Source organism: Ambystoma mexicanum, chromosome 13 (assembly GCF_040938575.1).
Source record: "Ambystoma mexicanum isolate Mex_15411 chromosome 13, UKY_AmexF1_1, whole genome shotgun sequence".
NCBI lineage: Eukaryota > Metazoa > Chordata > Amphibia > Caudata > Ambystomatidae > Ambystoma > Ambystoma mexicanum.
In genome coordinates, this window is record NC_090938.1 from 174,071,881 (window position 1) to 174,098,219 (window position 26,339).

Sequence of the window (26,339 nt, forward strand, 5' to 3'; positions counted from 1 at the left end):
ACCTGCTCATCCTGCCACCCTCCTGCACTGTCTCCGGGCCACCCCTTGCACTGGGTTCTGTATCTGTACCCATACAGCCCCCCTTTTTCTTCCTGCACTTATCAGACCTACCCTGTCTGTTGCCTTAAACCTAGCACTTGCAAATTGCGGCCTGCATTACCACTGTTTGTTGCCTTTATTATGTATTTATTGTTATTTATCTGTTTCTCCTCTGCTTCGCACTTTCCACTTCTCCCCCTTCCATGCACTTTTCCCCTCCCCCTCTCCCATGCACTTGCACGTTCTCAATGTCACTGGGCCTAGTAAGATCGATGTTTTGTTCTACCCTGTTCCCCTCCCCTCCCCTCCCTTGTCTTGTCGCACTCTGAAACACTTGTGTACGAGCGCGATAGAAATAAAATATCAATCAATACATTTTGCTGAGAGTTTTTGGCCCGATTTAACACATTAAAAGTGCTGACACTCCCCTTTATGAGGAGCCATGTTGGTCAATAATGAAATGAGGGTAAATTCATATGGTTGTATTTTAATTCTATTCAATGGAAGATGCCAATGGCTGACAAAAGGCAGTGGTGCACACCACAGAGAGGATGCCATAATTACCCCATTCCCAGTGTCACATGGGCATTTCAACATCCACAGGGTGTGGATAGTGTTTAAAGGTTGCTAATGCACAAGACTCGACCTCTTTACCTCATTGTCCCCCTCAAAACATGTATACGTTATTACTGACAAATGCTTTTTCACAACCCAGGGCTCACAGATTTAAATTAACAGCACACACATTGTCTTGCTGTTGAAACACAAGCCATTGCTTTTTTTTTTATTCTTATATTCATTTTAAAAAACAATAGAAATCTTGGAACACCCATTTATTGTGCTGCTCCCCCAATAATAGCTAAGCACAGTGGGGGAATGGGCTGTTGTCCCTGCACAAAAACCTGAGCCACAATCATAAACATTCACTTTAATTAACACTATAGACAAATGATGAAACGGCAAATGGTGAGGTAGAGTTTTGTAATACAGACAATAGGTAATTGCATACAACATTGCGTATCCAAATTGTACCAAAAGCAGGTCCAGATGCTATATTTACACACACGTTTGTAACTTTTACAATGTACAAGTATTTTATCCACAAGGCTGGATATTTTAAAGATTGGAAAAGGGAAGACCACCTTTTCAAACATGATTTTTGGGGGAATTTCCAGAGCGTTGTGAGCCACTCAACTATCTACACAACACCTAGCACAGGAGCAGTATTTGGGGACTTTCTTTTGTCATCAAGATAATCAGAATGGGCCCTCTTGCCTCTTCCTTTTCACAGAAACCCATAACTTTTAAGACATTCCATGAGCCAGTCAGATTCCAAAGGTCAGTGTTCTATTATAAATTGTAAGGGATTATTTATAACGCACTTAATAATCAGAGGTTTCTAAGTGCGGACCCGGGGATCGAACCAGTTGCCCCTGAGCTATCCTCTGAGGCGTCCTCTGCTGCAATTCAGAACGTGTCCATGTGCGCTGCCTATGAATATTCGACCATAACCGATTAGGGACAAAAGTAAATTGTGGATGCCAAGTTCTCTTTTGAAGAAACTTTATACCACTATGGACAATATTTAAATTGTAGATGGCATATTGTCTTGGGGAGATATCTGCCTTCATCATTGTTAGCCTTGGTCGAAGGCTAGAGCAGTCAGCACTTACTTGTGGTATTTGTATGCAATGATATAGTATGATGGTGGATCGTGCCTATATCTTCACAAAGTGGTTGCGAGTATGAGAATGTGAATTTATTCATTTGCATTTTTAAAGCATTCACACAGCCCGCGGGCATCGAGGCGCAGTTACAGGATTTTTTTTAGTTTCTTAATTGTTTTTTGTCTTGGTTGCGTATTTATAACGCGCTCAAATACCCAGAGATATCTAAGCGCGGACTCGCGGAATGGATTGTTGCATGTGACTTTATTTCGTGTATTATGTACGTTTAGTCAGCATTCTGTTTTGTGTTTTGTTTTATCAATTGATGTCGTTTTGGAAATAAATTAATAAATGAAGATAATTATCCCCACACTTCTATGAATTCAGGTTGTCTTTTATAGTCAGATGACATATTTGTTATGGTATATCAATTACAAATGAATGTGTTGTTCTTTTCAAGAGTCTTTCAAATAATTGCTCACGTGACACCTATTTGCACTTCCTGTCTATGAATATTTCACATGCAGCTTTAATGCCTTTTTATTTTTCAATCCTGCTGCACAATGCCTGTTGTAGGGAAATATTAACTGCATTTGTAACTTTCTAACTCAGTAGTAGGCAAAGCACTGGAGGGATTGCACATGTCTCGGGAGGATAACTCAGGGTGAACGTGCTCGTCTTGGAAGCAAAGCGACACAAGCAACACAGGTTCGATCCCGGGTCCATGCTTAGAAACCTCTGGCGATTAAGTGCGTTATAAATAACCAATTACAATTACATACTCTGGGGACAGAGGTGGCTAATTTACATAAAAGGTACTACTTTGGCTTGCTCCTAGAGAGAGACTATTCAAGTCACAAAGAAGTTACCAGGAATTAATGCTAGAAGGAGCAGAGTAAGTCAGTGGGCCTCATTCCGAGTAGGGCGGTAAGGGATACCGGGCACCGGTGAGGAGACCGGTGCTGGTAATCCCTTACCGCCCTACTACGAGGTCCCTTAGCGGGTCCCTCCATTAATGCCTGGTCTGACCAGGTGTTATGGACGGGACCCGTTAAGGGACTTCAGAGCTAATAACGGTACCGCAATTTGCGGTACCGTTATTAGCACTTCCCCATTCCCAGTGAGCCCTGAGGGGGGCTCAAATGGGAATGGGTAATGGCTTTTTCAATGGGGACTTACCGGTCCCGCAAGGGTCGGACTACACCGGTAAGTCCCCATTGAAACATACCGGTGCCGGACCCGTTATTGGAGGCAGTCATGGCGCAAATAGCGCCATGACTACTGCCAATCTCGGAATGAGGCCCAGTGTCACTCTTTGCAGGGTCGTTGTAAATCAGAACCTAGATCTTCTAAAGAGATGGGACAGTCAGGTCTTTCACTTTTTTCCAAAATGTGAAACAACTGATATTTCTGCCATAACTCAATAGGAAAAGGTTTACAAATAATGCGGGTCCTTTCGTACAAGGTATCGTTCCTGCAGTTGGTAAGGTGTGATGATCTTTCACAGATCACATGAAGTGGCATGCTGGAAAGGTTCGAACCTTGCCTCCACTAACGACCAATTAAGGTATTCAGTGATGGCTGTTGAGTATGGACTCCTTTCTGCAAGCACCATTCCCATCATCTACTGTTCGATTTGTTGGGGTACCAATGTATACACATTTCGGTTCATCATTTTCTTCCACTGGTTAGTGCTCTGGCTATGATTGGCATGTTCTGCACACAGCTTCCAAGAGTCCACCAATTGAGTCCACGTGAGAACTAGCTTTGTGAAGAACATACCATTTGAGGGTTGTACTGGATTTTGTCCACACAATGTAAACATTCGAACATATCTGTACAGTTTCACGTCAATGAGAAATGTCAGTATTTTAGGAATAAAGTAATTCCTATTTTATACAAGTCCAAAAACACCTTTTCACTGCCCCAAGTTTCCTTTGAAGGGTTTGTGATGATACAGAAGAACTCTGCTGGGGTCGCGGCTCACTCTACATTTCACAGTGCGCGGTCGTTGAGTTGAGGACCTTCAGAAATCTTCAGTCTGGACTTTGGCACACATCTTTTTCAATCTTGCTGTTATTCTGCGTGATGAATAAAACATATGTTACTTAAAAATATAGAATTATTGAACTGGTTAACGTAAATCTGGTCATACTTTACTAAAATAGAGATGAAAACCATCGGCCATACAATTTAACAAATGTAAGGCATCAATTTGCAAAGCATTTGGTGAACTATAAGTTGAAAGTTCAGTTTTCAATATAAGTGATGTTAACCGATATCCAATGTGTGTATGCCATGTTATGAAATGCTATGTTACTATGATTTTGAAATGGACCGAATCACTATGGTATGTGCCTCGTAGCACGTCACTTGTCCATGGCCCAATTATACCTCCCTGCCTGTGGAAACCAGACCTCCGTCTGCTGTGAAGGAGCAAGACTGAAGCAAGAGAGAAGTAAGGAAAGATGGGAAGCAAAGTCGAGAAGGAAGTTGCAGATGCAAAAAGAAAGTCAGGAGGGTGAAATGTTTTGTATTCGGGTGGATCTGTATTCACCCACAAAATATGAACTATCTAGATGCCACCGAGAAAAGTGTGTGTTAGTTAATATACGCATTGGAATTCTAAGCCAGTTTTCAAACAATGATAGGCTAGAGGTTGTGTAGTGTAGGATATGCAGGGGCTTAACGGCATTATGGAGTTCACTCCAATTACTTGACAAAGAAACCCACTAACAAGCCCTCCACTTTGAAACCTGCAGTCTTTGCAAATCAAGATGGCATATGTCTTTGCAAAAAAAACACCGTCTGTTGAGTCTATCATTTAGCTGTTGTAGCTTCACCCCTATAAAATGGTATTTATTTGATTTTCATAGCAGATTTCAATTGTATAAATAAGTGAGTAATATTTACAATGTATACAGAAGAAACTGTAAGTAGATTGTTTTCTAAGCGAGAACGGAAAGGTGGAAGAGAGGATAGTGAGCGGAAGTGTGAGTTGGTTCGAGTATTTTTGTGCAAGTAAGGAAAAGGAACGGGAGCGGGATTATGCACGGCAGGGACCAAGGACAGATGGAAGAAATTGAGATTCAGAAGGATCCTGTATACGGACAATAAAAAGAGACCAGGTCTGAGAGATAGGAGGGGGCTACGCCATGGAGACATCTAAAGACAACAGATAAGAAATGGAAGAGTAAGCTGGATTGGAACGAATGTGAATGGAGGCAAGATAGAGCTGAAAGGTAGAATCCTGAAAAGGGATGCCAAAGAGAAGGTGGGTGGAACGATGCTAGATGGACTATAAGGGGTCTAGTTGAGTTGCAGGAAGAGCAAAGCGAACAGTTGAACAATAGACAAGGAGAGGTAATGCAAGAGCAGCAATCGGCAGTTTGGCCGTGTGGAAGGAAAGGAAAGGATGAGCTTCGCGATGGTAAAGACTTTGAAAAGACAGGTGCCTGAAATAGTAGAAATATGGGAGGAGAAGGAGAGTGAAGAAAAGGTTTCCCCCGAGATTATGTGCAGACTGCAATATCGAGTGACAAGGAGGGAGGGAAATGGAGGAAAGAGGAAGAAGAGGGGAAATGGATAATGGTGGAAAGAAAAGAACTTCAGTCTTGGTTGGGTTAAGATGGAAATGGTTTGAAGACATCCAAAAATGGATACCCAGTAAACAGTCAGAGTGTGTCGAAAGAAGAGAATCCATAAGGGAAGAAAAGGAGAGAACAATTTGAGAGTCATCCCCATAGAAATGTTGAGAGAAACCAAAGGAAGCAATGTTGGAGGAAAGTGGGATGGTATAGAGAGTGAGCAAAAGAGGGGTCCAAGGATAGAGCTGTGGGGTTCAGCAAACCTAAGACGAGTAGTGCTGGAAGTACTTGACTAGTTAACACGATAAAGAGCGATTTCAGAGAAAAGAACGAAACCATTTAATGACAATCTCCTTAAACCAAAGTGAGAAAGCATAAAGAGAAGAACATAGTAGTTAGTAAACAGCCTCAAATGCTGACGACGAATCAAGGAGAACAAGAAGAGAGGATTGCTTAGCCTAGCGGGCACTGATGACGAATCAAGGAGAACAAGAAGAAAGGATTGCTTAGCCTAGCGGGCACTGATGACGAATCAAGGAGAACAAGAAGAGAGGATTGCTTAGCCTAGCGGGCACTGATGACGAATCAAGGAGAACAAGAAGAGAGGATTGCTTCGCCTAGCGGGCAGAGCGAAGAGAGTTAGAAACATATAAAAGTGTGGTCTCATTTAAGTGGTGAGGACAGAAGCCTGATTGATGGGAGGACAATAGAGAAAAATGATTAAGGTGCACAGATACTTGATATAAGCAATATGTTACAAGAGTTTACAGATAAATGGAAGACGAGAGATCGTTCGGAAATAAGATGTAAGAGGAGAATCAAGTGCGGTTTTATTGAGGATTTGGAGAACAGCTGTGTGGATGAATTCAGCAGGGAAGATAGCAGGGGATAAGGAAGGTCAGAAGGATAGATCTTAGAATTAAGGCTGATGGGTAAAATGTCCTTTACATGAAATAGATGCCTCCAAATGGGACCCAAAAACTATTTGGGGAAGATAGCACTACTGTCAAGAGCTACATTGCAATTCCCCTGGCATCAGTCAGAGGTTGCTGGCTTGGCAGGGGTACTTTTTTTGCATAAGGTAGCTCGGAACACCCCCCCCCCAGTCTACATCCTTGCGTGTATTTATATTCATGGAGAGCTGTCTTTAAAAGCACCAGGAATAGTAACATTGTAATTGCCTTTTCTTACCATGCCTTTCTTGCAATAGGACAGCTGTGGGCACGTGTCCTGGAGATACTGGTTTCCAAAGCCCATGATTCTGCTAACGGGGTGCGGGCAGATGCCGGCCACCTTGGCAGTCAAGTGTACGGCGAATGCAACGGTCACCTCTTCGGGCGTTAATACCACTGCTTTTTTTTTCACTTGTTTGTCCACATAAATGTCTGCCAACTGTTTGAAGGATGTATAGGAGATGTCCTGAAAGAAGGTGTTCAGTTTGGGGTCTTCTTTTATCTGCAATAAAATTCAGAAAGTTAGCACTGCAGAGCCACATGCACCCACAATGCACTGGTAGCCTCGGTTCTGATGCTAACCAGCAAATTTACAAACCACACAAACTTTGGACGGATTGAAAGTAACTCTTGTTACATAGGTGCAATGAACACACTGCTGGAGGTTAACTGGGCCATGGGGCATCAGGCAACACAGGCATGTGATTGACTCTACCTAACAGTCAAAGGTTCTGTGTCCCTACTGAGAAACCTTCTGTCAATTCCAAATTCATGAAAAGAAGCCCCAAGCGGTGCAAAATTCTGCCAGCGGCACATCCAACAACCAAGGCTACAAAAGCAAATTAATTGTTCTGTGTCACCATTTTCATACCTTTTTGTCCCATTCATCACCTTTCTTCTGAAGCATTGATGCAATTTTTCGTATAAGAAGCTCTACAAAAATAAAAAGCACAGCGTTACAATTTCCCATGAAAAACTGTTGAAAATCGACAATTAAATCAATTACATGTTCTTCCAGATATCTATATGCTTGGATTTTGAAATCTCATGCTAGAAAATGTTTAAAGATCAATTAAGACATAGATCTGTGCATTAATAGTGGCAGCAAAGATGTTGCCCTTGTTACTTCTATGGTACACAACAGAATACAGATTGTTCGGGCTTTTATTGAATGCATCAGAAAAATAGGTGTAACCATTGAAATTAACTTTGGGCACAAAAAGTGTCTGGAGCAGGAATCGGATCCTATACGAATGACCGATTTATCTACTTTGACAAGCTCCAAATATTCCTGATAGTCGGGGGGATTCCAGGATTTACAATCTTTGTTTAAACGTATTCTAGGAAAGGGTTTCCGCCCCTCTCAAAGTGTAAACTATCTCCATGCTTGCAGTGTTCAAGGGGGGGGAGAACGTTTTTGGATCACAGTGTCCCTCACTATCCAGGAGGACACCTTCTACTTTTGTAATTGTAATTGGTTATTTATAACACGCTTAATGCCTAGAGGTTGCTAAGCGCGTATCCTAGGATTGAAACTGTGTTGCTTCGTGTCGTGTTGCTTCCAAGGTGAGCGTGTTTCCCCTGGGTTATCCCCCGCCCCCCAGAGAAAAGCTATGATATAGCGTTTCAAGTGAAATCATATTTTCAATATCAACTACCAACAATTTCATTGAGACGGTCATTGCTATAAGTTTTTGCAATAATCGCATCTAAAATATTTTCATCATAAACTAGTGGATGATTGAGAAGGCTCTTGGCTTGAAGGTAACGTGGGATCAAGGTGATGTCATATCTATCTTATAGGCAAGATCAGGAAATATCTGCTAAAGGGGCTGCACATGTGGGCAATTCTAAAAGGTGTGCAATTACTTGATGGGAGTGAAGAGGGACAGAGACTAGGACAAGTGAAGATACAGAGGGGGATGAAGAAGGAAGGGGGATTTAGGGAGTCTTTTTGACTTCAGCCCTGTCCGCATTCCAACGTGTTTGGTTAGATACAGCAAATTTGTGGAACCAAAGAAAATGGCATGAGCTACTTTTCAAAGTTAGATGTGTGTTTACCTTGAAAATGACAATGATGCATATAGGTTTCATTTACCATTGCATGTTTATGAATTTTTCGGATGAAAATGAAAAGAAATGTATAGTTCTCAATGTAGCTAAGATGTTATCGCAGGATGTATTGACTATATAGTGACATTTTGAACAGAAATGACGTACAGAGGATCGAGGCCAAATAATGGAATTCCATGCTGCTGGCACAAAGATCAAACCCCTCGCTCTGTTCCATCTGCAAAAGACTTATAACCTGGCCCTTTGCCCAAGATTTCTAAAAGCTCTTCCTACCTGCACCTGCCTAACATTGTAACCCCATGCAATTTAGGCATTTTTTTATAAATCTATGTAAGCAATGGATCTGTTTAATGTAATCAATGTAAGTGACTGACCACCCATGCAAGTTTATGTGTAACGTTTGTGATCTATCCCCACTACAAGCAAACACTGTGCCCAACCTTCTTAAGAAAAGCGCCTAGACGCCTCCGGGCTTTGTTGCGCTACACAAATGACTAAATAAATAAATAAATATCCGAGATATAGGCAATCCCTAAGCAGGGTGCCTTTACAATAGGACAGAGATTTGTGAGATTGAGTCATCATTGTGTGAAGGGGCGAGGTGATGGGACATAAACCTGGGACATCGACAAGAACCGACAGAAATATAGCATGCACTGGAGGCCTGTCACCATGACAGCTGGTAATAAACATAAAAACATGATATTGTTATAATAAATTATGTAAACTTTATTAAACAGAATAATAACATATTAAACAGTGATCAACTGCAATTCTCTCGTCCAGTGTATGAAGACAATCAATTGTGTGTTCTTCGAGCATGTATTGTAAACATAGTATGTCTTGGCGTAACATCACACAACATATAACATTAACAGAGCTGCTCCCTAAACAAAATAAGTTGGGCATTTGCAAAGAGACAACATTCACATTAGAATGAAGGCCATGTGGGGATATTTCCATGTGCTACTTGAATACAGCAGGGCTGGTGGGGGTGGGCATGCTACTCCTGGGGCCCCATCTGACAAAATCTCTTAAAATGTCCCATCAACAGTGAATACAATCTTTAAATGAATTTGACTGGAAGGATAGGTGCCAGCGAGTTTGTTTGTCCCATGGCTAGTTTGGCTCTTGATGAGCCTCTGCTGGTGGAAACTGGAGTTGCACCAGCCATGGCAAATATGTCTGCTATGTCTTTTTGCTCTGAAGGATCCTGTATACATGCCACACACTATTAAACACCACTAAATAGACTAATGAAAAGAGACCTACGTGTTTGGTGCATAAACTATACTTTAAACCACTTTATTTATTTTGCCAATCATGACACACACACACACACAGTCCCTTTGTAACAGTTTCCCAGCAAGTGGTTTGGGACTTCAATGGCAAATCCTCTTAAGCGTCTCGTCGGTCGATTTGATGGCACGCTGCCTTTGAGCACGCCCAAACACACACCGGTGGGCCAGCCTTTAAAGGGATTTTCCAGTGGCAGAAATGCATTATGATCCAGCAAGAGGCAATCTGCTTCCATGTTTTCGCCTAAAACTCCTATGAACCCCAGAAAGCATAGTCAATGTTGAGGGGGTCATGGCTGCCGCAGGGAAAATATCTGCAGAGCCACAGATTGCTGCCCTCCCGCGACAGCAACTGTTCTGTTGATTCTTACATTAGCACCAAGAACATTTTAAAACAAGGTAAGTCCCAATGACATCAGGCCTGGAGTGGCCTTCAAGTGCTCAGAGGAACACCCGGGTGACGCCAATCAGCTGAGATTCCTTGATATTGGGAATGTTGAGAAGATCAAAGCACTGAAGCTCTGCCAGACAGAAGGACATTGGATCCCAATACAAGAGTCTCCGGAATATGGTCAAAACATGGACCGGGAACTCAAAATATTTCGGAACAAAGCTGATGCTTTAGAGTAAACCTGGAACTCTTACTCGCCTGCTAGGTCTTTCCTTCAAGTTCTTGGTTCCTCGCTCCAGGGACCTCTCACGACTGACCTCCGTTCTAAAGTAATAGGCGTTTCTTCGTCTTGATGCACTCTACCACTCGAGCCTCATGATGCTTTGTTTGTCTCTTGCTTCCTCTTGCCTCCTTTCTCCCTTTGCTGTAATTGGTCTTCTTCTGTATTACTGGATCTCATTTATCATGACTCTGTCTTGTAAGAGTTATTCCTCAATAGCACCCGTATCCATTTGCTCACTTTTCGCTGTAACCCTTATCAGGATTGTTTTTCTCATTCACTTGTTTCAGATTATACCTAATTTTCTACCAACAAAAAAAGCTTTGTGAGTCAGACCCATAGCCTTTCACCGTTTACTCATTCCCAGCAGTGCATTCTGGGATCGTATGCATCCACACTAGCCGATTCATCGATAAAGCGCTCCTGCACTAAATTCTTTGCACTGCCCCACTTTCTCTCAACTCTGTCCAACAGCGAAACATGTCATCAATGATCAATGTGTGGTAATTGCGCAATGCGCGCCAATGTCAGTGATCGATAGAGGGAATGTTCTTACAGTCATTGGTGTATCGTTCAGACTTGAGGAGTTAGCTCAGGAGTGTGCAACACCTAAGCCTGGCACATACTGGTTCCACACTGATGGTACTACTCTCAAAGGGCAATCAGCAGGCCTTATGAGCTGAGAAATTAGGGCTACCGCGGGGCGCACAGATTGGAGAATAGTGCGTTCAACAGAATGCAAATGAGTCTCGATGCCTTGCATACTCTACTATAGACTGATAGATGATGGTGGAAGACGCAGCCCTTCCTGCCTCTATACAAGCACTTGTGCAAGGTGAACAGGCCACATACCTTTGTCTTCTGAGTCTAGGTCCTCGTGAGAGCTGGCGAGGCGGAGTCGCCCTTCCTGGTACTCACTCTCCTTCACGATCTGCTCAATCTCAGTAGACAAGCTTGAGTAGTAGCAGTCACTGTCTGACTCACCTGCAAGCATAAAACATTTATTTTTAAACATACTCATCTGTTGAACAATTTAACCCATCAGTACAATAATAACGCTAGGGAAGGCCACAAAGGATGTCTGTCATAAGGGGGAGGGGGGCAGTGTACAAACACATGCACTAAATTTGGAGCTAGAGCATCAGGTGGGCTTTCAGAAATGAAATTCTTCCTTTGGGGATTTTTCTGTTTTCCCCCTAGTCCTAGTCCTTTTGCCTGGCACAAAAATGCATTTAAAGAATATGCTTTTTGCACTTGGCCAAGGTTTTCCCTTATGCTAATTGCGCTTGCACTGATATAACGTGTCTGTAATATGGTGCATGGTAGTGCCTTTCCACATAACATTTTGGGAATAGAAATGGGAGGGTTATGACTACAGTGTGGGAAAAGGGCTTGCCCACATGGGTTTTACAAGTTGGCTGGTCACACAAATGATGGAGTCATGTGCAATGGAAATGTAGTCGGGTGTGAAGGACGCCCATAAACAACTGGCTGTTCCAGTCATGTCTGTCTGAAGACCAGGTTTATCCCCTCCACCAGTACAGATCCATTTAACCAACATCCACCGTAAAGTGATGAAAAGAAATCAATGGTCCAGGTTGCAAGGGACCACACATAGCAGACACCTACCGACTGTTCTTGGTTTGTTGATATGCTGCAGCGGGAGGTGGCTAGGTCTCCTTGACTTTGTGTCTGTGTCTGCCGGGTCACGGCACCTTTGCTCGTCGGTGATGTTTTTCCTAAACGAAAAGCCTTTCTTCAGACTGCTCTTTTTTTTGTTGGTTTTGACGAGGCCTTGACATGACACACATGTGCCTGGAGGCAATTCTTGCTCTGGGCATCCCGGAAGATGGTTCCCATTTGAGTCCATATGGTTGGCTTTCAAGTCTTCTTTGTTGTCTTCATCTTTGCTCCGTCTGAAAAAGTTTATAAGGTTTTTCAGCCAGGACGGTTGGTTTTTTCCCTGCTTTGCTTTGAGTATTGGTCTTTCGATACCACGAACATGGCCTTCCGCCTCCGACATCTCTTTCTGGGATGGCCTAATCTGATCCTTGCACGCCCTTGCATTCGCAGTGTTTGTTTCTTTTTTCGGGGGCAGTTTGTTCTCGTCTGGAACTGTATATCTGCGACCCGAGTACTTGCCGAAATCACTCATGGACCTCTTCAACTTTTTCCATTTCTTCGTCGATCTTTGCATGCCCAAGTCTACTGGGACCACCTCGTAGTTTCGAGTTTTTGCCTCGCAGTTACTTAAACTGCGCTTCACGTATATTTCCAACACCTTTTTCACCTCTTGGCTATCCAGAATCAGCAAGCTGCTACCGGGGTTCTGCTCGGCATCCGAAAAACTTTCGCCCGCCTCCATTACGCTCCTAAAGAAAAAGGAAAAACTAACTTAGAAAGAATAACATTACAGTGGTTTATTCATAACTCGCTCTCACCTAAAATTATTTGTATACATCGCAAACAGTTCGAATGTGAAATGGATATTATTTTAAAAGGTGGTAGTTGCAATCACTTCACTTTTTTGACCACTGGTTGGATAGGTTAAGCATTAAGTGCTACCTTCTGTCATGCAGCATGCCTGCACTTTGAAAGTCCAAATACCTGCAGGACTCCTCTGATTTTCATTCTTGTGAGGTCAATAAACTGTGTACCATTAAGCTGGGTAACATTAACAGCTGCAGAGCCGTGACGAGCTGCAGTCTTGGCAGTCTACTCTGGATCATTGTGAATAAAAGTGTGTGGTCTGTTTTCACTGTCTACTGCCGAGTCGTGGTGTGAGCAGGAAGGAAGTGCTTATAATCCCTATACAGTCCGCAGAGCAGCGTGAAGCTGCGACAAGCTGCAGTCTGGGCAGTCCAGGCAATCAGGCTGTTGAGCTGTGGGAGTAGCTTGTTCTACCTGGTAAGCCTTTTCTCTGACTTTTGAACAGCGTCAAAAGGTGAAACAAAAAACGTACTTCCATTTGTATATGTATGACTTTGCACAGTGGTCAAGGACTCGCAAAATGTCAAACCAAGTGCATATATCAGATGAGGACCTTTTGGCAGGGATTAATCTTGCACGTCCTCCTTCTACGAGGAGGCGGGAATTGTGAATAATGTGCCTTCCTCCATCATATGTTCTGAAGTAGGAATTGGTATTAATGAGCCCTGTTCTGTAGTGCCCCGTGCCACTATTTCAAGCCTTAACCCTATTATAGCTGGAGAAAATCAGCTCCACTAAATCTCAGAGGAAAATTACAGTGTTTATTCCAATTATAAGTCGGGCTATTGTAAAAGCTCAAAAAGGGTTGGCGGCATTGCATTTAACACAAAATGGCACCCACAAGACTAATAAACAGGACAGAACTTCTTGGGTGATGATAAAAGCTCCAAATCCGTTAACTCAATCTGGTCATCAGGAGAAGATTGACTGGGTGGTAAACCCTATGGGTTTGTCAGTTGATTCCATCTCACCCAGCAGTCTTGATTCCCCCCCGCCCGGATATGGGGAAGTTGTATGTTCCAGATTTTGACTCTTCCCTCTCATCTATTGGCTCTGTGTCTCCAACTGTGCCATTTAGCAATTTTTCCGCTGCCCTGCCTAGGATGCAACATGATGGGCAATCTTCGGTGGCGGCGCAGTCATTAGTAGAGTTTAACCAGGTGTTCTGCATTTTGGTTTCTCGTTATGAGGGCCTAAAAGCTGAAACCAGGGTGAACTCTGTACTCCTGGAATCTCTACTCTCTAAATAGGACAATATCAAGCTCCATGTGTCTGCAAAGGAATACTTGTTTAATCAGAAATTTCAAAGAATTGTTTCTTCTGGGGTTCCCCAACCAGCTATTAATCCATCTAAAATAGCTAGTGTGGGAGCTTGTGAACTTGCATGTGAGTCTCAAGGAATTGTGTTATTGGATCCTGTTTCTAGAGGAGTTGAAACAAAGTTACCCCAACTGTACTCTGATGGTGAAAATTGCTTGGGGTTGGCTACTTCCTTAGCTGTTTGCCCTGTCTCACCATTGTCTGTAATTTCTCGTGAAGTTATCTGCACTGATGAACCCTCACCTGAGGTGAGAGAGGTGAGATCCAATCCCCTACCTGTATTATCCCCAAAGGTTTCAGTGGGGAGGCAACCATTGAAGGTGGGGAGACTGGGGCCCACTGAGGAGACTAATCATAAATCGGCCATCCATGAAGATGACAAATTCAGCTTCACCTCGATTTTTGAGATCTCTCTTCAAGCAAACACCAGTGCAAGTAGCATTGACTCAAAACAAGAATGATACTTCAAGGACGGGCCAGTCGGATGTGGTCTTTGTTGCTGAATCCACCACTCACTCTATACAATCTCTACAAGAGTTACGGCTACTAAACAGTTGGCATGGGTCACTGAATTGGCCTCGGCAGTCTCCTTAACTCAGCATACGGGACAAAATAACCCGAAGGTTGCTCCGATTGCTATCATCAACTCGACAGTCTTGGCTAAGAGTGTTTTTAATACTCTGCAGAATGTTTCGCAAAATAGGTTTGGCCTAGCTCAATGCTCTGTGGAACGACTGGAGAAGCCTATTATGAGGTCAAATTTTGGTGGTGTTGATTCATCTGATAGCTGTCCCCCTGGGCCAAAGAGCCCTTTTGACCTCGCATAATCATGCTAAGGGCTCTTCACAGGAGTTTAAGGAGCTGGCTTATTTAGGCTCTTGTTGGAGTGTGTTCTCCCGGAAAACAGATTTCTGATCCTTAACGGCTCTAATATTCTCTGTTTATATTTAGAAATACCGGGCTTGGTGGAATTCTCCATGGGTGATCTTCAGCGTGTACACTTTATTGACTCATTCAGGACTGATAGCTTTGTGATATATTTATTATCCAAATTAGTTTATGATATTGTATTACTGGAACGCAAGTCTCTTCAGGCATTTGTTTTTGATCTGTCGCCCTATGTTGAGAAGTTAATATCTGCCTTTGTAACGAAGAGGCTTGAGAGTGTAAAGACTCCCGGGGAAGAAATTCAAGCTCTACAGTACAAGATGAAGGCTTTTTTTTTAACCCCTGTGCTTATTTTTTTAACCCTTGTAAATCCAGGGAAGGATTTACTTGTAAAATCATCTATGGATTCCTATTTTGGTGCCCTAATAACCCATGTCCAAATCTCAGGAAGTCCATCTATTGTGATATTAATTATTAATTTGTATTGGCATGAGGGTACGTGTAGGTTGAGTGCCATTTTGGGGTACACTGTAGGATCCATTAATGATCGGCTTGAAACATAATGGGGTGGCCATGTCATTTTTCTGGGAGACTTGAACACAGATTGTATTAATGTGAATTCTCGTGATGTTCAGGATTTATCTTGTCCCTGGGCCCCTAATAAGCTACGTAATGGGAGATCATGGTTGGGTACCTTGGAGGGGTTAGGCCTGTTTCTTTTAAACGGTACTGTTCGGGGGGGGCCTTACGCACCGCCCCACTTGGTCTAATGGGGAAGTATATTCTACCATAGACTATATCTTTGTGGGTTTGGATGGCTTTATTCCATTTGTACTAACTTGACCATTACATCAACTCCCCTTAGTGATCACTCTATGTTAGAGACGTATTTTGCTCGAGGCCTGAAAAATGATGACTCTGGCCCATGTGACCTATTGACCAACCCGGCTGGCAACAACATTTCTTGGAATATTGCCTAAGCTTCAAGGGTACATTCTTCACTTGAAACTCTATTGAGTGCTACCACCCCTGAATGGCAATATCTCACTTTTTCAGTGAGCAACTTTGAGGACTTTGTTGGTGTTTTCATTAACTCAAATGGAGGCCATGGGAATGCTAGAAAGCAAGTAAAGAAATCCTAAGCACTCCCATGTCTATAACTCTGAGGTTGCTTCAAAAGGTGGGATTTGGGAAAGGCAATCAGGTTGTTAAGTAGACGATTAGGTTTATCAATGGCTAAAAGGGACTCTGAGATTAAGTGGCTACAGCAGTCCTATCGGAACTGACTTAGGCAGAGTCGTGTTAAAAAGTGCCAAGCTGATGCAGAATTTATGTTTTCAATACTTGTTAACAAAAATACCAGAGCTTTTTGGGGTCTAATGAATAACGTTGAATGTGCCCAACATTGCAATCAACTCAACACTGTTGCAGAGTCTTATTGGGTGTCCCACTTTCATGATCTGTTTGCTCTACTAACTGGTGAGCTTCCTATCCTTTCTCTCATTTGGGGGTGTGAAGATAACATGGAAGCATCCATGTTTGATAATGATGCAGTACTAGAAGTCGTTATGAGGTTTAGTTCCTCACCTGCTCCAGGCCCTAATCAGTTATCCAATTTTCTTTTTAAACAGGAACCGGTGGCCTGGGCAAGGACTCGGTCTACCCTCTTTGAAAGTATTGTCAGCACAAATCTCTTTCCTCCCTCCTGGTCCACTGCCTTTATAGTTCCTATCTATAAAAAGGATGCATGATCTAACCCAACTAATTATAGACCGATTGCTATATTGGATGCAGACTCTAACGTTTTTTCATCTATATTACCAACGCATCTTGAGCAGTGGGTTCATGGGGTGGGTAGGCTAGAGAAATGGCAAATTGGGTTTAGGCGGAAAGTGCGAACATCTCTTAATAGTCTCATTGTAAAATGTATACAACATCTTGCATGGGAAGGCACTTACGATGCAGTCTTTACGGCATCAGTTGAGCCTTTGATAGACATCTATTATGGTCTAAACTGAGGGCATGGGGTATTCCATCAGGTCTTCTGAGGTTGATTATTGGTCTCTATTCAAACTCAAATGTCCAAGTACGTCTCAGTCGGGCAGGTCAGTTATCACACAAAATGTCCACCTTTCGTGGTATCAGGCAGGTGTGCGTTTTGGCGCCCTACCTGTTTAACTTATACATGGCTGATCTGGGGGACTATTTGAAATCAGCTACCTTTGTGTCCCCAAAATTGTTACACAAGAGACAGTTTTGGTGGTATGTGCCGATGATGTTCACATTTTTTATTGTACTTCGGTGGGATTGCAGTGTCTGATTAATGCATTTGCTGCTTTTGTTGACAAGCATTCTTTGCAAATTAACATTGCGAAAACCAAACTCTTGCAATGTTCTCTGAGTAGGAAGATAAGCACGTTTCGCTTGAATGTGGGGTCTGAGGTGTTGGGGAGAGTGGACTCACTACTATATCTGGGTTCATGCTTTCAGTAAAGCCTTCCATAGGTAACCTCCAAAATTAGTTACGGCATTGCGCCTCGACTCTTGCCAATCAATTGTATAGGAATGATTCGAGATACAGGCAATTTGACCTCCTTCCATGTATTAAGTATTACGAATGTAAAATTGTTCCCAAGTTCTTAGATGGAATGAATGTTTACCTCCTACCTATCTTGGATTATGTTCCAAATCTTGAGGGACTAATTTGGAGGAGGTTATTACATCGATATAATTTGGGTTTAGTTTCCCTTAAGTCAAGAGCCCAATGGAAAGTCTTGCCACTCCAAAGTAAGATCATGTCTCCATTGGAGGTCTCACTGTTGACCTTAAACTGATTTTGGAGGGTAAGGGAAGTACGTGGATGACTGAGATGCATACATTCTTCTCTGATATCTTAGTGATGACAGGCTGTTAACTGAGTGATCTTGTGGACAATCCAACCAAAGTTAAGAAGCTTTCATTTCTTTGCGATTGGATTGGAACCACAGAGAACATGCATGGTTACTGGTCTCTGAGCCATTTAGAGTTAGATCAAAAGAAGCTTGGTCCCTTAGGCCCTTATCTTGCCATTTATCCTTCTGAGTCTATTAGGACCTTTTCTTGCACTTTCGATTGAATTTGATTAAATTTACCCAGCAATTTCAAATCCCCCTAACTCATAGAATGAAAGGCCACATCCTCTATTACTTCTAGACAATACTCCTTCATCTGTACCCTTCTCAGATGGATACCTCCAGCATCACGTCAAACTTGTTAGGCCAAATTCAGAGATTTTTGATTAAAGTTATTTGTTTTCATTTATAGAAAGCACTACCTATGGAGACAGTTTGGATCACAAGGAAACTGGCTGCTTTTTCAAATTAAAATACGTTTCTATTTGCCTATAAATACGCCCTTCAGGAATGAGAACTACTTTATCACCCTCTAAAAAATCCTTTATCTCCCCAACTTCCAAAAACAGGGAGTAAAATACTCAAACCTGAAAATGTATCTGGCACCGTGGAGTCAGCAACTTCTTCACTTGTTTCAAAGAAAATTGCTTTGTAAATCAGGCCGAGATCCATAGTGAGGAACCTGCCCTAACCATGACAACGAGCGCAAGTTTGTTTAGTTTGTGTTTTCGTGCGCGCGCTCCTACGCGTACCCACATACCCCTGAAATGAATTGCCACATGCCAGCCTTCGTTCTTCCTGATATGATGCAAGCCTTACCTTTATCTGATGTATGATACGATATGTAATTTATAACGCGCCTGTACACAAGTGTTTCTAAGTATACGATTGTTTTAGAGCCATCAGGTTGACGGTTCCTGTTGAAATGTGTCTTTGCCTTCCCAATAGTCTAGGGGTTTTGTCCTGCATCCAACAGAATCTGCTCCCTTACCAGCCTGAAGACCATCTTTTGCAGTCCACAAAGTGATCCTTCCTCAACCCCCCTGCCTCCCCTCTTTAGCCTAGCCCATAAACATCCTTTCCACTAGGGGTAAAAGTTATTCTCTGCTATCCTAAAGAGTAACCTGGTAATACATTCAGTTTCAAGGACTGTTCCCCCGGACCTCTGTAATAAGTGCTTGCCACCCCTACTGATGCACAATGTTCCATTGCTTCCAAAAGACAGGTTTGTGCTTAATTCCCAAAATAAAACTAAGCAAGCATTAGCAAAGCCAACAGTTTCCACTTGTGTGTAGGCATGGGAGAGGCATTTGCCAGTCACTGCCATAATGGTACCACCTGTTCATAAAATGGTAACAGCTTAAAACTGATGGGAGTACCTGGGACTATAATAGCATTGCCAGGCAGATATCTATCGCAAACCTATACGCATGTCCAAACTGTTGGCTTTACCAATGCTTGTTTTTAACAATACTTCAGTGCAAGGACACGTGTACTAATTATAAATCAAGCGGCTGAAAACACACATGGTTAGGACATGTTTATTGCATCAGTAACGCATTTATAAGTGCTTTGGCGTGAAGCGCTATATAAAAATGTAATAAATACAAATGTATAACCGCAATTAAGCCATTAACTCTCAGAAGACTTTGAGGTAACACTGGCCGACACTTACAGCATGTAGTTTGATGTTGCTGCTTAATAAAGCAAGCTCAAAGCGCTCCTAAGAGCATATGTTTTGGGTGGGGAGAGGCTGGTAATGGGTGAGACGGGCTATAGGAATTAGCATGGGCAGTCAATTGACGGGTTAATAACCAAAGACATAAGCTGTGTGTCCCTCCTCAGTTCTCATCTCACTCGTCGCTGTACTCCTTATAGAAGGCGCTTTTGTGGCACTTAATTGCCAAAACAAAAGCGAGGCCTGACAATTGGCACCCGCCTCAATGTCCTTTCCTACAGGCTTTTCCTCAATCTCTACAGACTTTAGGAAGCACTCTACTGAAAGAAAATCGGCGCACTTCCCTACAGCAAGAACTATTTCCTGAGTAGTGAAAATCTGGGTTAGGTCATTGTTAACTGATGGGTGATGCTGTGGTGGATAAGCGTGAGGTAAGTTGGGTGGTTGAGGCAGAGTTGTTAGTGCATTCAGGTAAGGACACAAAAGAACAGGCTACAGCGTTACACGTATATCAAATGACCACAAAACCTCACCTACATTCAGGGAAGAAAAAATAAAGTGTAGCACCCTACACACATACAAATAACGGCTGTCATATTAATATAATAGGGCAGGAGGATAGCTCAGGGGAAACGTGTTTGTCTTGGAAGCAAGGCAACGCATAGCAACAAATGTTTGAATCCTGGACAAGCGCTTAGAAACTGGTCCCTAGTATTACGCATGTTATGAAAGAGCAAATATAATTATTAACATAGTAGCATTATTAACATAGTAGCATGTCTCCAGGTGGGTTTCTTTTGCACTTTATTCTTCAGAAGAATGTTGCCAATTTCTACTTAGACTCCAGAGAATATTTAAGTGCTGATGCGAGGAATTATTTTTTGGATTATGTGTTGAAGATGTGAATTTCCTGTAAGATTTCCATAGGAAGATTTTGTACAGGCTACCGTGTCCGCCCTATATGAGCCTATTCCTATATTGCGGAATATGGTGTGAGGAAAGTTTGCAAAAATAACTTTAAAAAAAGGACCACACATAACAAGTGGGTCTGGACAGCTATTTTTAGTTTATTGAGTGTAGGTTGCCATAGTTTGGAATAATTGGAAATGAGAGGCAGTACATTAAAAAAAAAGGTGAAAACCATTACAGGGGAAAAAGGGAACGTTCATAATAATGTTGGGTATTAAATCTGTGGTGGTTGTGTTTTGGGGACAGTGCTAGTTCGGGGTGCATATTTATACAATGGAAAAGGCAGTGGAGTATCCAGCATTACAAGAGTGGGGGGGTGAGTCAGGAAAAAAGTCCTACATTCCCCCCCAAATGCAACGTGCACAATCCCATATGGTCTCATTTGCGCGCCCAAACCGCCCACCCCTGCCGCAGTGTACTTTTTATGCAACATTAGTGGTAGATGGCATTTTAAACATAGCAAAAAAATTCTACTGAACAGAAGTGACTTCACAGAAAAGGACATTGCAAGGGGCATCATCAGTCTTTGATACTTGGAGACACCATGGCATTGACTTCAGAATAGGGTGCCATAAGTAAGCAAGTGGCAAATAACTGGTGCAAAATACCTAAACTGCACTATTATATATGGAGAAACTTGATACTCGGGCTTATTTTAAATATCAGCATGATATATTAAGCTAAGCTCTGAAGTGAATCACTTACAGAGCTGCAAATAAGACAAAGTGTGATTAAACGATCTGCCCAGGATCACACACTTTGGTTCAATGGTGAAACCGGGATGTGGACTATTTAAGCAACTGAGCACATCTTCCCAAGTTTAGTTGATATACATAGTTATTAAAGGTTCCCTTTGCATGTCATGTGCTTAAATAGTTTATTTAAAGCAATGCCTTAGAACCAAAGCACATTATATAAGAAAGTACCCATTAACTTTACACTATATACACATCATCCTAGAACATGCAATGTCACAATAGCATTGTGCAGATTAATGTGAGCATAACAACCCCCCCACACCCTTTGGTAAAGCCATAGTCATTTCATATGCAAACATAAACGTGATAAACCCACCGGAAAGACAAGCACACAACGTCTTGTACAAGTCATGAAAACGTCCAAAAGGGTGCACACAAGCCAGTCCAGTCCCTTAACAGAAGGTGCTTTTAAACCTATTTCTTTGACCTTTGTTCATCTATTTGAAAAACATAAATGCTATCTTACCTTCTTGGTCGGGTCCAGACTCCAGTGAGTGTCGCTCACCCTGCAATGGCAGGAAGCTGGGGCAGATTGCAGTACACATTAACACGGCATCTACAAAGGCAGACAAAGGACCCACAACCACGAGATTGAAGAAAGGGGACGGCGCTTGTTATTTACCCCAAAGTCCGTCGGCCACCTCGGAGCGACAACCCCACACGTCACCAAGGTGCACCTCTAGATACCAGGTGCACCTTGATCGATGACGGGAGGGTCGCCCAGCGCCCGCTGATGACGGGACCACCGCATGGCGCCCCGCAAAAAAAGCTGGAAAAGAAAAGAAAACCAAAAAAACTTCCATGGCGACCGGACTCGCGTCGCCAGGTCGCCTATCCCGAGCACTCTCGGTGCCCCACCATGAGACGGCGAGCATAGGGCGCCCTGGCCTAAGGCTGGCCCTGAGGCCAATCCTGCTTGTGAGCGGTGTTGAGACGTTCTCCTCGATCTAACGCTGCGAATCTGTCTTCATTCCAGGTGCCCGAGCCGGAGGCAACCGCGGCCCTTTTCCTCTGCTCTGTGTTTTACCTCAACGTTGTTGACGCCTGCCTCGTTTGGCGCCTCTTCTGAAAACATGCATCAATCTCAAAATGTTAACCAGCAGCATCATCACATCATATAACCTACACTTTGGCTAAGTATCGGTTTGGCGATACTGGTTGCGAATTTGCATTACGCACACAGTACGTACAGGACTAGTTACGCAACCGCTCAACCGCGGGGACCTTTTTCAGATGCTTTTCTGCTAGCAGGACGCCGCAACATGTCGCTCTCGAGACGTTTGTATAAGCCTCGAAAGCACCCCCAACGCCTGGCGTTTATAACTAGGGAATCCCAAATACACTTTTAACACGTCGTTGCACTCCTGAGCGTGTAGCTTCATCACTATAGCTAGCTGTCACTAGTATCCCCTCACCCCGAGTAGATGGCGTACATAGCTGATAACGCCCGCAGCTCAAGCCTAAGCAAGCCGAAACAAGGGGTGATTGCTATTTGCATCCCGGGAATCCACCCGAAGTGCAAATACTTTTGTTTTTTTCCTAGGAGACATGCTCCACACATATTGCGCACTCTCAATCGACCATGAACATAGAAAAACAAGATGGCCGGCCTCACATTAAATAGAAAAGGGACTTGGTCCCTTCTGATAGTTTAGCTTATTTATAACGCGCTTAATACCCAGAGGTTTCTAAGCGCAGATCCGGGAATCGAACCTGTGGTGATCCGTGTCTTGTTTCCAAGGCGAGCACAGTTGCCGCTGAGCTATCCTCCCGAGAATTTTCCATTTGAAAGTCGGGTCCTGGGGAGAGAAGGGAGCTTCTGCTCTGGACAAGCAGGTAAGTGGGCAGCAGTGGCGTCGCCAGGAATCAAATTTAGGGTGGGGAAGAGGGGGGCCACAGACAAAAGTAAGGGGGCCACAGACAAAAGTAGGTGTGGGGGCTTATAAAAGGGCAATGTGTGACGTCAGAAGCACTACTGCAGAGAATCTTTTGGGAACACAAACTACCACACCCCTTTTGTGCACCTCCCCACCCATCAGAATGTAGGCACTAAACCATGAAGTCACTAATGACCCATCATTGGTGGTTTCGTGCACTACATTGTGATTGGAGGGGCTGCTCTTAGCTGCAGGGTGACTTAACAGCTCTTCATTGGTGTGCGGCAGCATTTATTGTAGCCCTGTGTGGCTGGCGGACACAGCACTGCATACAGTGCAGAGAAAGTAGCCCAGCTGAGGTGGGGGATAGAATGGGGCGACCCCTCCCTTCCCTCTAGCGATGCCACTGGTGGGCAGGGAGAGAGGAGAGGAAAGGAAGGGGAAAGGGTTTGGAATGTCTTGGGGTCGAGTGGGGGAGAGAGACGGTGTGTGGGGATTGCCTTCCCACAATCAAGATGGCAGCACCTGGGGAAGGGCCTCGGGTTGTTGGAGAAACTTGGGCTCTCGTCGGTGTTTCCAGCCCACTGATTGGCTGAGCGCCCTTCCCCGGGTGCAAATATAATTCATTGATCAATTCACTTCATGTGACTTCATCTTTTGTATTGTTCCTTCCTGGGATGTCAATGCATATGCAAATTAGGGGTGGCCTGCATGCCTTTTGACGCACAGGGTCTTGCAAATCTTAGAACCGGGCCACTGGCCCTGCTAGGATGTTCCCAGTGGGTGACACCATCACCCATATCATTTCCCCACAATGTATACTCTGTTTTTTAATTATTTTGTATTACTTGTTTATAATCGAGTATCGATTTTTACAAGGTCTTGAGCAGGTCAGTGTAAATACTAGAGTCGTGATAGATCAAAAATGAGACAAACAGACGACGAGAATAGATTCACTGAGACACAGTCTTAGGTCCGAGGAGTATGAACGCGAATTGATCTTTTAAAAGCAATTTCAAATAACTGTTTAAGCAAGAAGGGCAGCACCAACCCTGCTGGGATTCGAACTTGTGGCTGCAGGTTACATGCCACCCTGGAAGTGAGTGATGATCTCAGCGTGTTTTGTCGTTACAACCACTAGCACTTTGGAAATGCGACCTTTGCACTGCGCGGTGTGAAAATCAATATGCTACACAAAGAAGGTATGCAGAATAAGAATGCTTGTGGTGGAAAATTAGCGCTGCTTAAAACAATAATAGAGGCAAACACTTTGTGATAAAAATGGTTCTAATCCTTAGAAAAGTATCTGCTGTATACAGCTGCTACCTGTGCAGCTCGTGTGAGCCAGCCTCAAATGTGAGAAATTGGATTTTGGGGCACAAACCAGTTGAGGCTGTTCTCAAAAAGAAGCAATTAAGTATTCGGGAGGCGCGCCAAGGCTTCAGAGCAACAACTCCAGCACAGAATTGGTTGCTAAGGCCCTAGCAATGGAGGGAAGGGCAACACCGGTGTGGACAGGTAAGGTAACAACCGCGAATAAGCACGCTCTCCAGGAGTGCTGCAGGTATGGCCTGAATCATGGATTTTGTCACACTAACTTTGTAGCCCAGATCTCATTCACTGAAATAGTTGCTATAGCAATGAAGTTTGAAACAGTATTTATGTAATCTAGAAGAGCCCCCGCTTGTTTCACACTCGCAGTGCTTCAACAGGACTCCATACTGCTTCATTCAAAATATCCCTGCTTATTATTTGGTGGCTTCTTTCTGTGGAATTACAACCTTTTACCTGTTTCTTGACTGCCATATTTATTTAGCCAAACCAACTGGCTGGCTATGGCTGCCTTTTAATGATGTCAATTTCCTTTTTGGGGAGCTTGGATAATAAGTGTGCCTAGTCCTTACTTCTCTGTGCCATGTATTCACAGCTAGAGCAATAGGGCACAGGATAGTATTCTGCTAAAAGTTCACTTTGAGATATGATTTGTGTAGGTTTGTAAAAAATAGTGTGACCTAACACCGGGAGTAGCACAGTGCTTTGCATAGAACACTGGTTGCAGCACGAGCACCCCGAACATGAGTTGAGGTACACAGAATAGAATGCTGTGTATGTTCCTGTTGGGACTGCCTTACAGAAACCAGTTGTGAAGAGGTGGAGAGGGCATGAAGATGAGAACAGTGCTGGTCCACAGATGTTGCAGTTGTTTTTGCATATTCACAATACTAATAATACATTGGGCCTCATTACGAGTCCGGTGGTAGCCGTGCCGGAAAAACCGGCAGGCTGCCGCCGGAACCAGAATGAATTACTGCCTCCATGATTGTCGGAATCACCGGGGCATTACAGCCCAGTGACCCGGTAATTCTGGAGGCGTAATTCCGTTAATCCCCATTCCGATGTACTCCATGGGGTGCTGGTGTTTCCATTTCCGTCTGCAGGTGGGTGGCGTTACTCCCGCCAGGTCAGACCGCCTGCAGAACTCGTAGTCTGCCGGTCCGGAGACAACGGTGGCAGCGGTTTTGCCCCCACTGTTGTTTCCGGACCGGCAGGCTTGTAATGAGGCCCAATTAATTAGCGATTCATGGTCGCTTCGACCCACTTCTAAGCACTGTTTTTTTATAAGGCATGTTTCCATTACCTAATGTAAATGTACTTATGTTTATAAATTACACCGATTTACAATTTCACATTACATAGTTGCCCACAAGACCCATTCCAATCTATAGGTGCTTATACAGTCCTGTTTTTTTCTTTGCATTCAGGGATTTGTAGTCTGAGTTTTATAATGGGAAAAGTGGAACTACATGTGCCAAATGCATACAAAAAAATAGGACTAGATAAGCACCTACAGATTGGAATGGGTCATGTTGGCAAGTAAGCAGGTACCTCGAGATTTAGAGAGGAACTGAAAGTGACAGAGTGAGTTTAGGTAAACAACAGTCGGAACTCGTGTGTCCACTTACCCTATACCTATAAGATTTGGATCTAATGCTTGGGTGCACAACTTTTGGTCTTTCACAGGGTTTGGACTAGAACTCCGAGGAACCTTGACCCCTGACTACGCTGGCAAAGGATGATGGGAGTTGGAGTCTAAGATATGTGGTGGGCTACCAGTTTTGAACACATGTTCTAATGAAAATGCATTTCCTGTACGTCTGTGACAAATATCCAAGCAAGTCG

General features: G+C 43.4%; 1 protein-coding gene across 1 annotated transcript in view; it reads right to left on the reverse strand.

The window, feature by feature from the left end:
- Nucleotides 1-785: 785 nt before the first annotated feature.
- LOC138521039 (protein BNIP5-like) overlaps nt 786-26,339 on the reverse strand; it is a 30,946-nt gene continuing 5,392 nt past the window's right edge. Inside the window, exons 2-6 of the mRNA XM_069633552.1 lie at nt 11,918-12,660; nt 11,141-11,272; nt 7,118-7,179; nt 6,485-6,748; nt 786-3,787 (exon numbers count right to left, since the gene is read on the reverse strand). Of these exons, the coding sequence (XP_069489653.1) occupies nt 3,743-3,787; nt 6,485-6,748; nt 7,118-7,179; nt 11,141-11,272; nt 11,918-12,653 (1,239 nt within the window). The 5' untranslated portion in view covers nt 12,654-12,660 and the 3' untranslated portion in view covers nt 786-3,742. The remainder of the gene's footprint in view (nt 3,788-6,484; nt 6,749-7,117; nt 7,180-11,140; nt 11,273-11,917; nt 12,661-26,339) is intronic.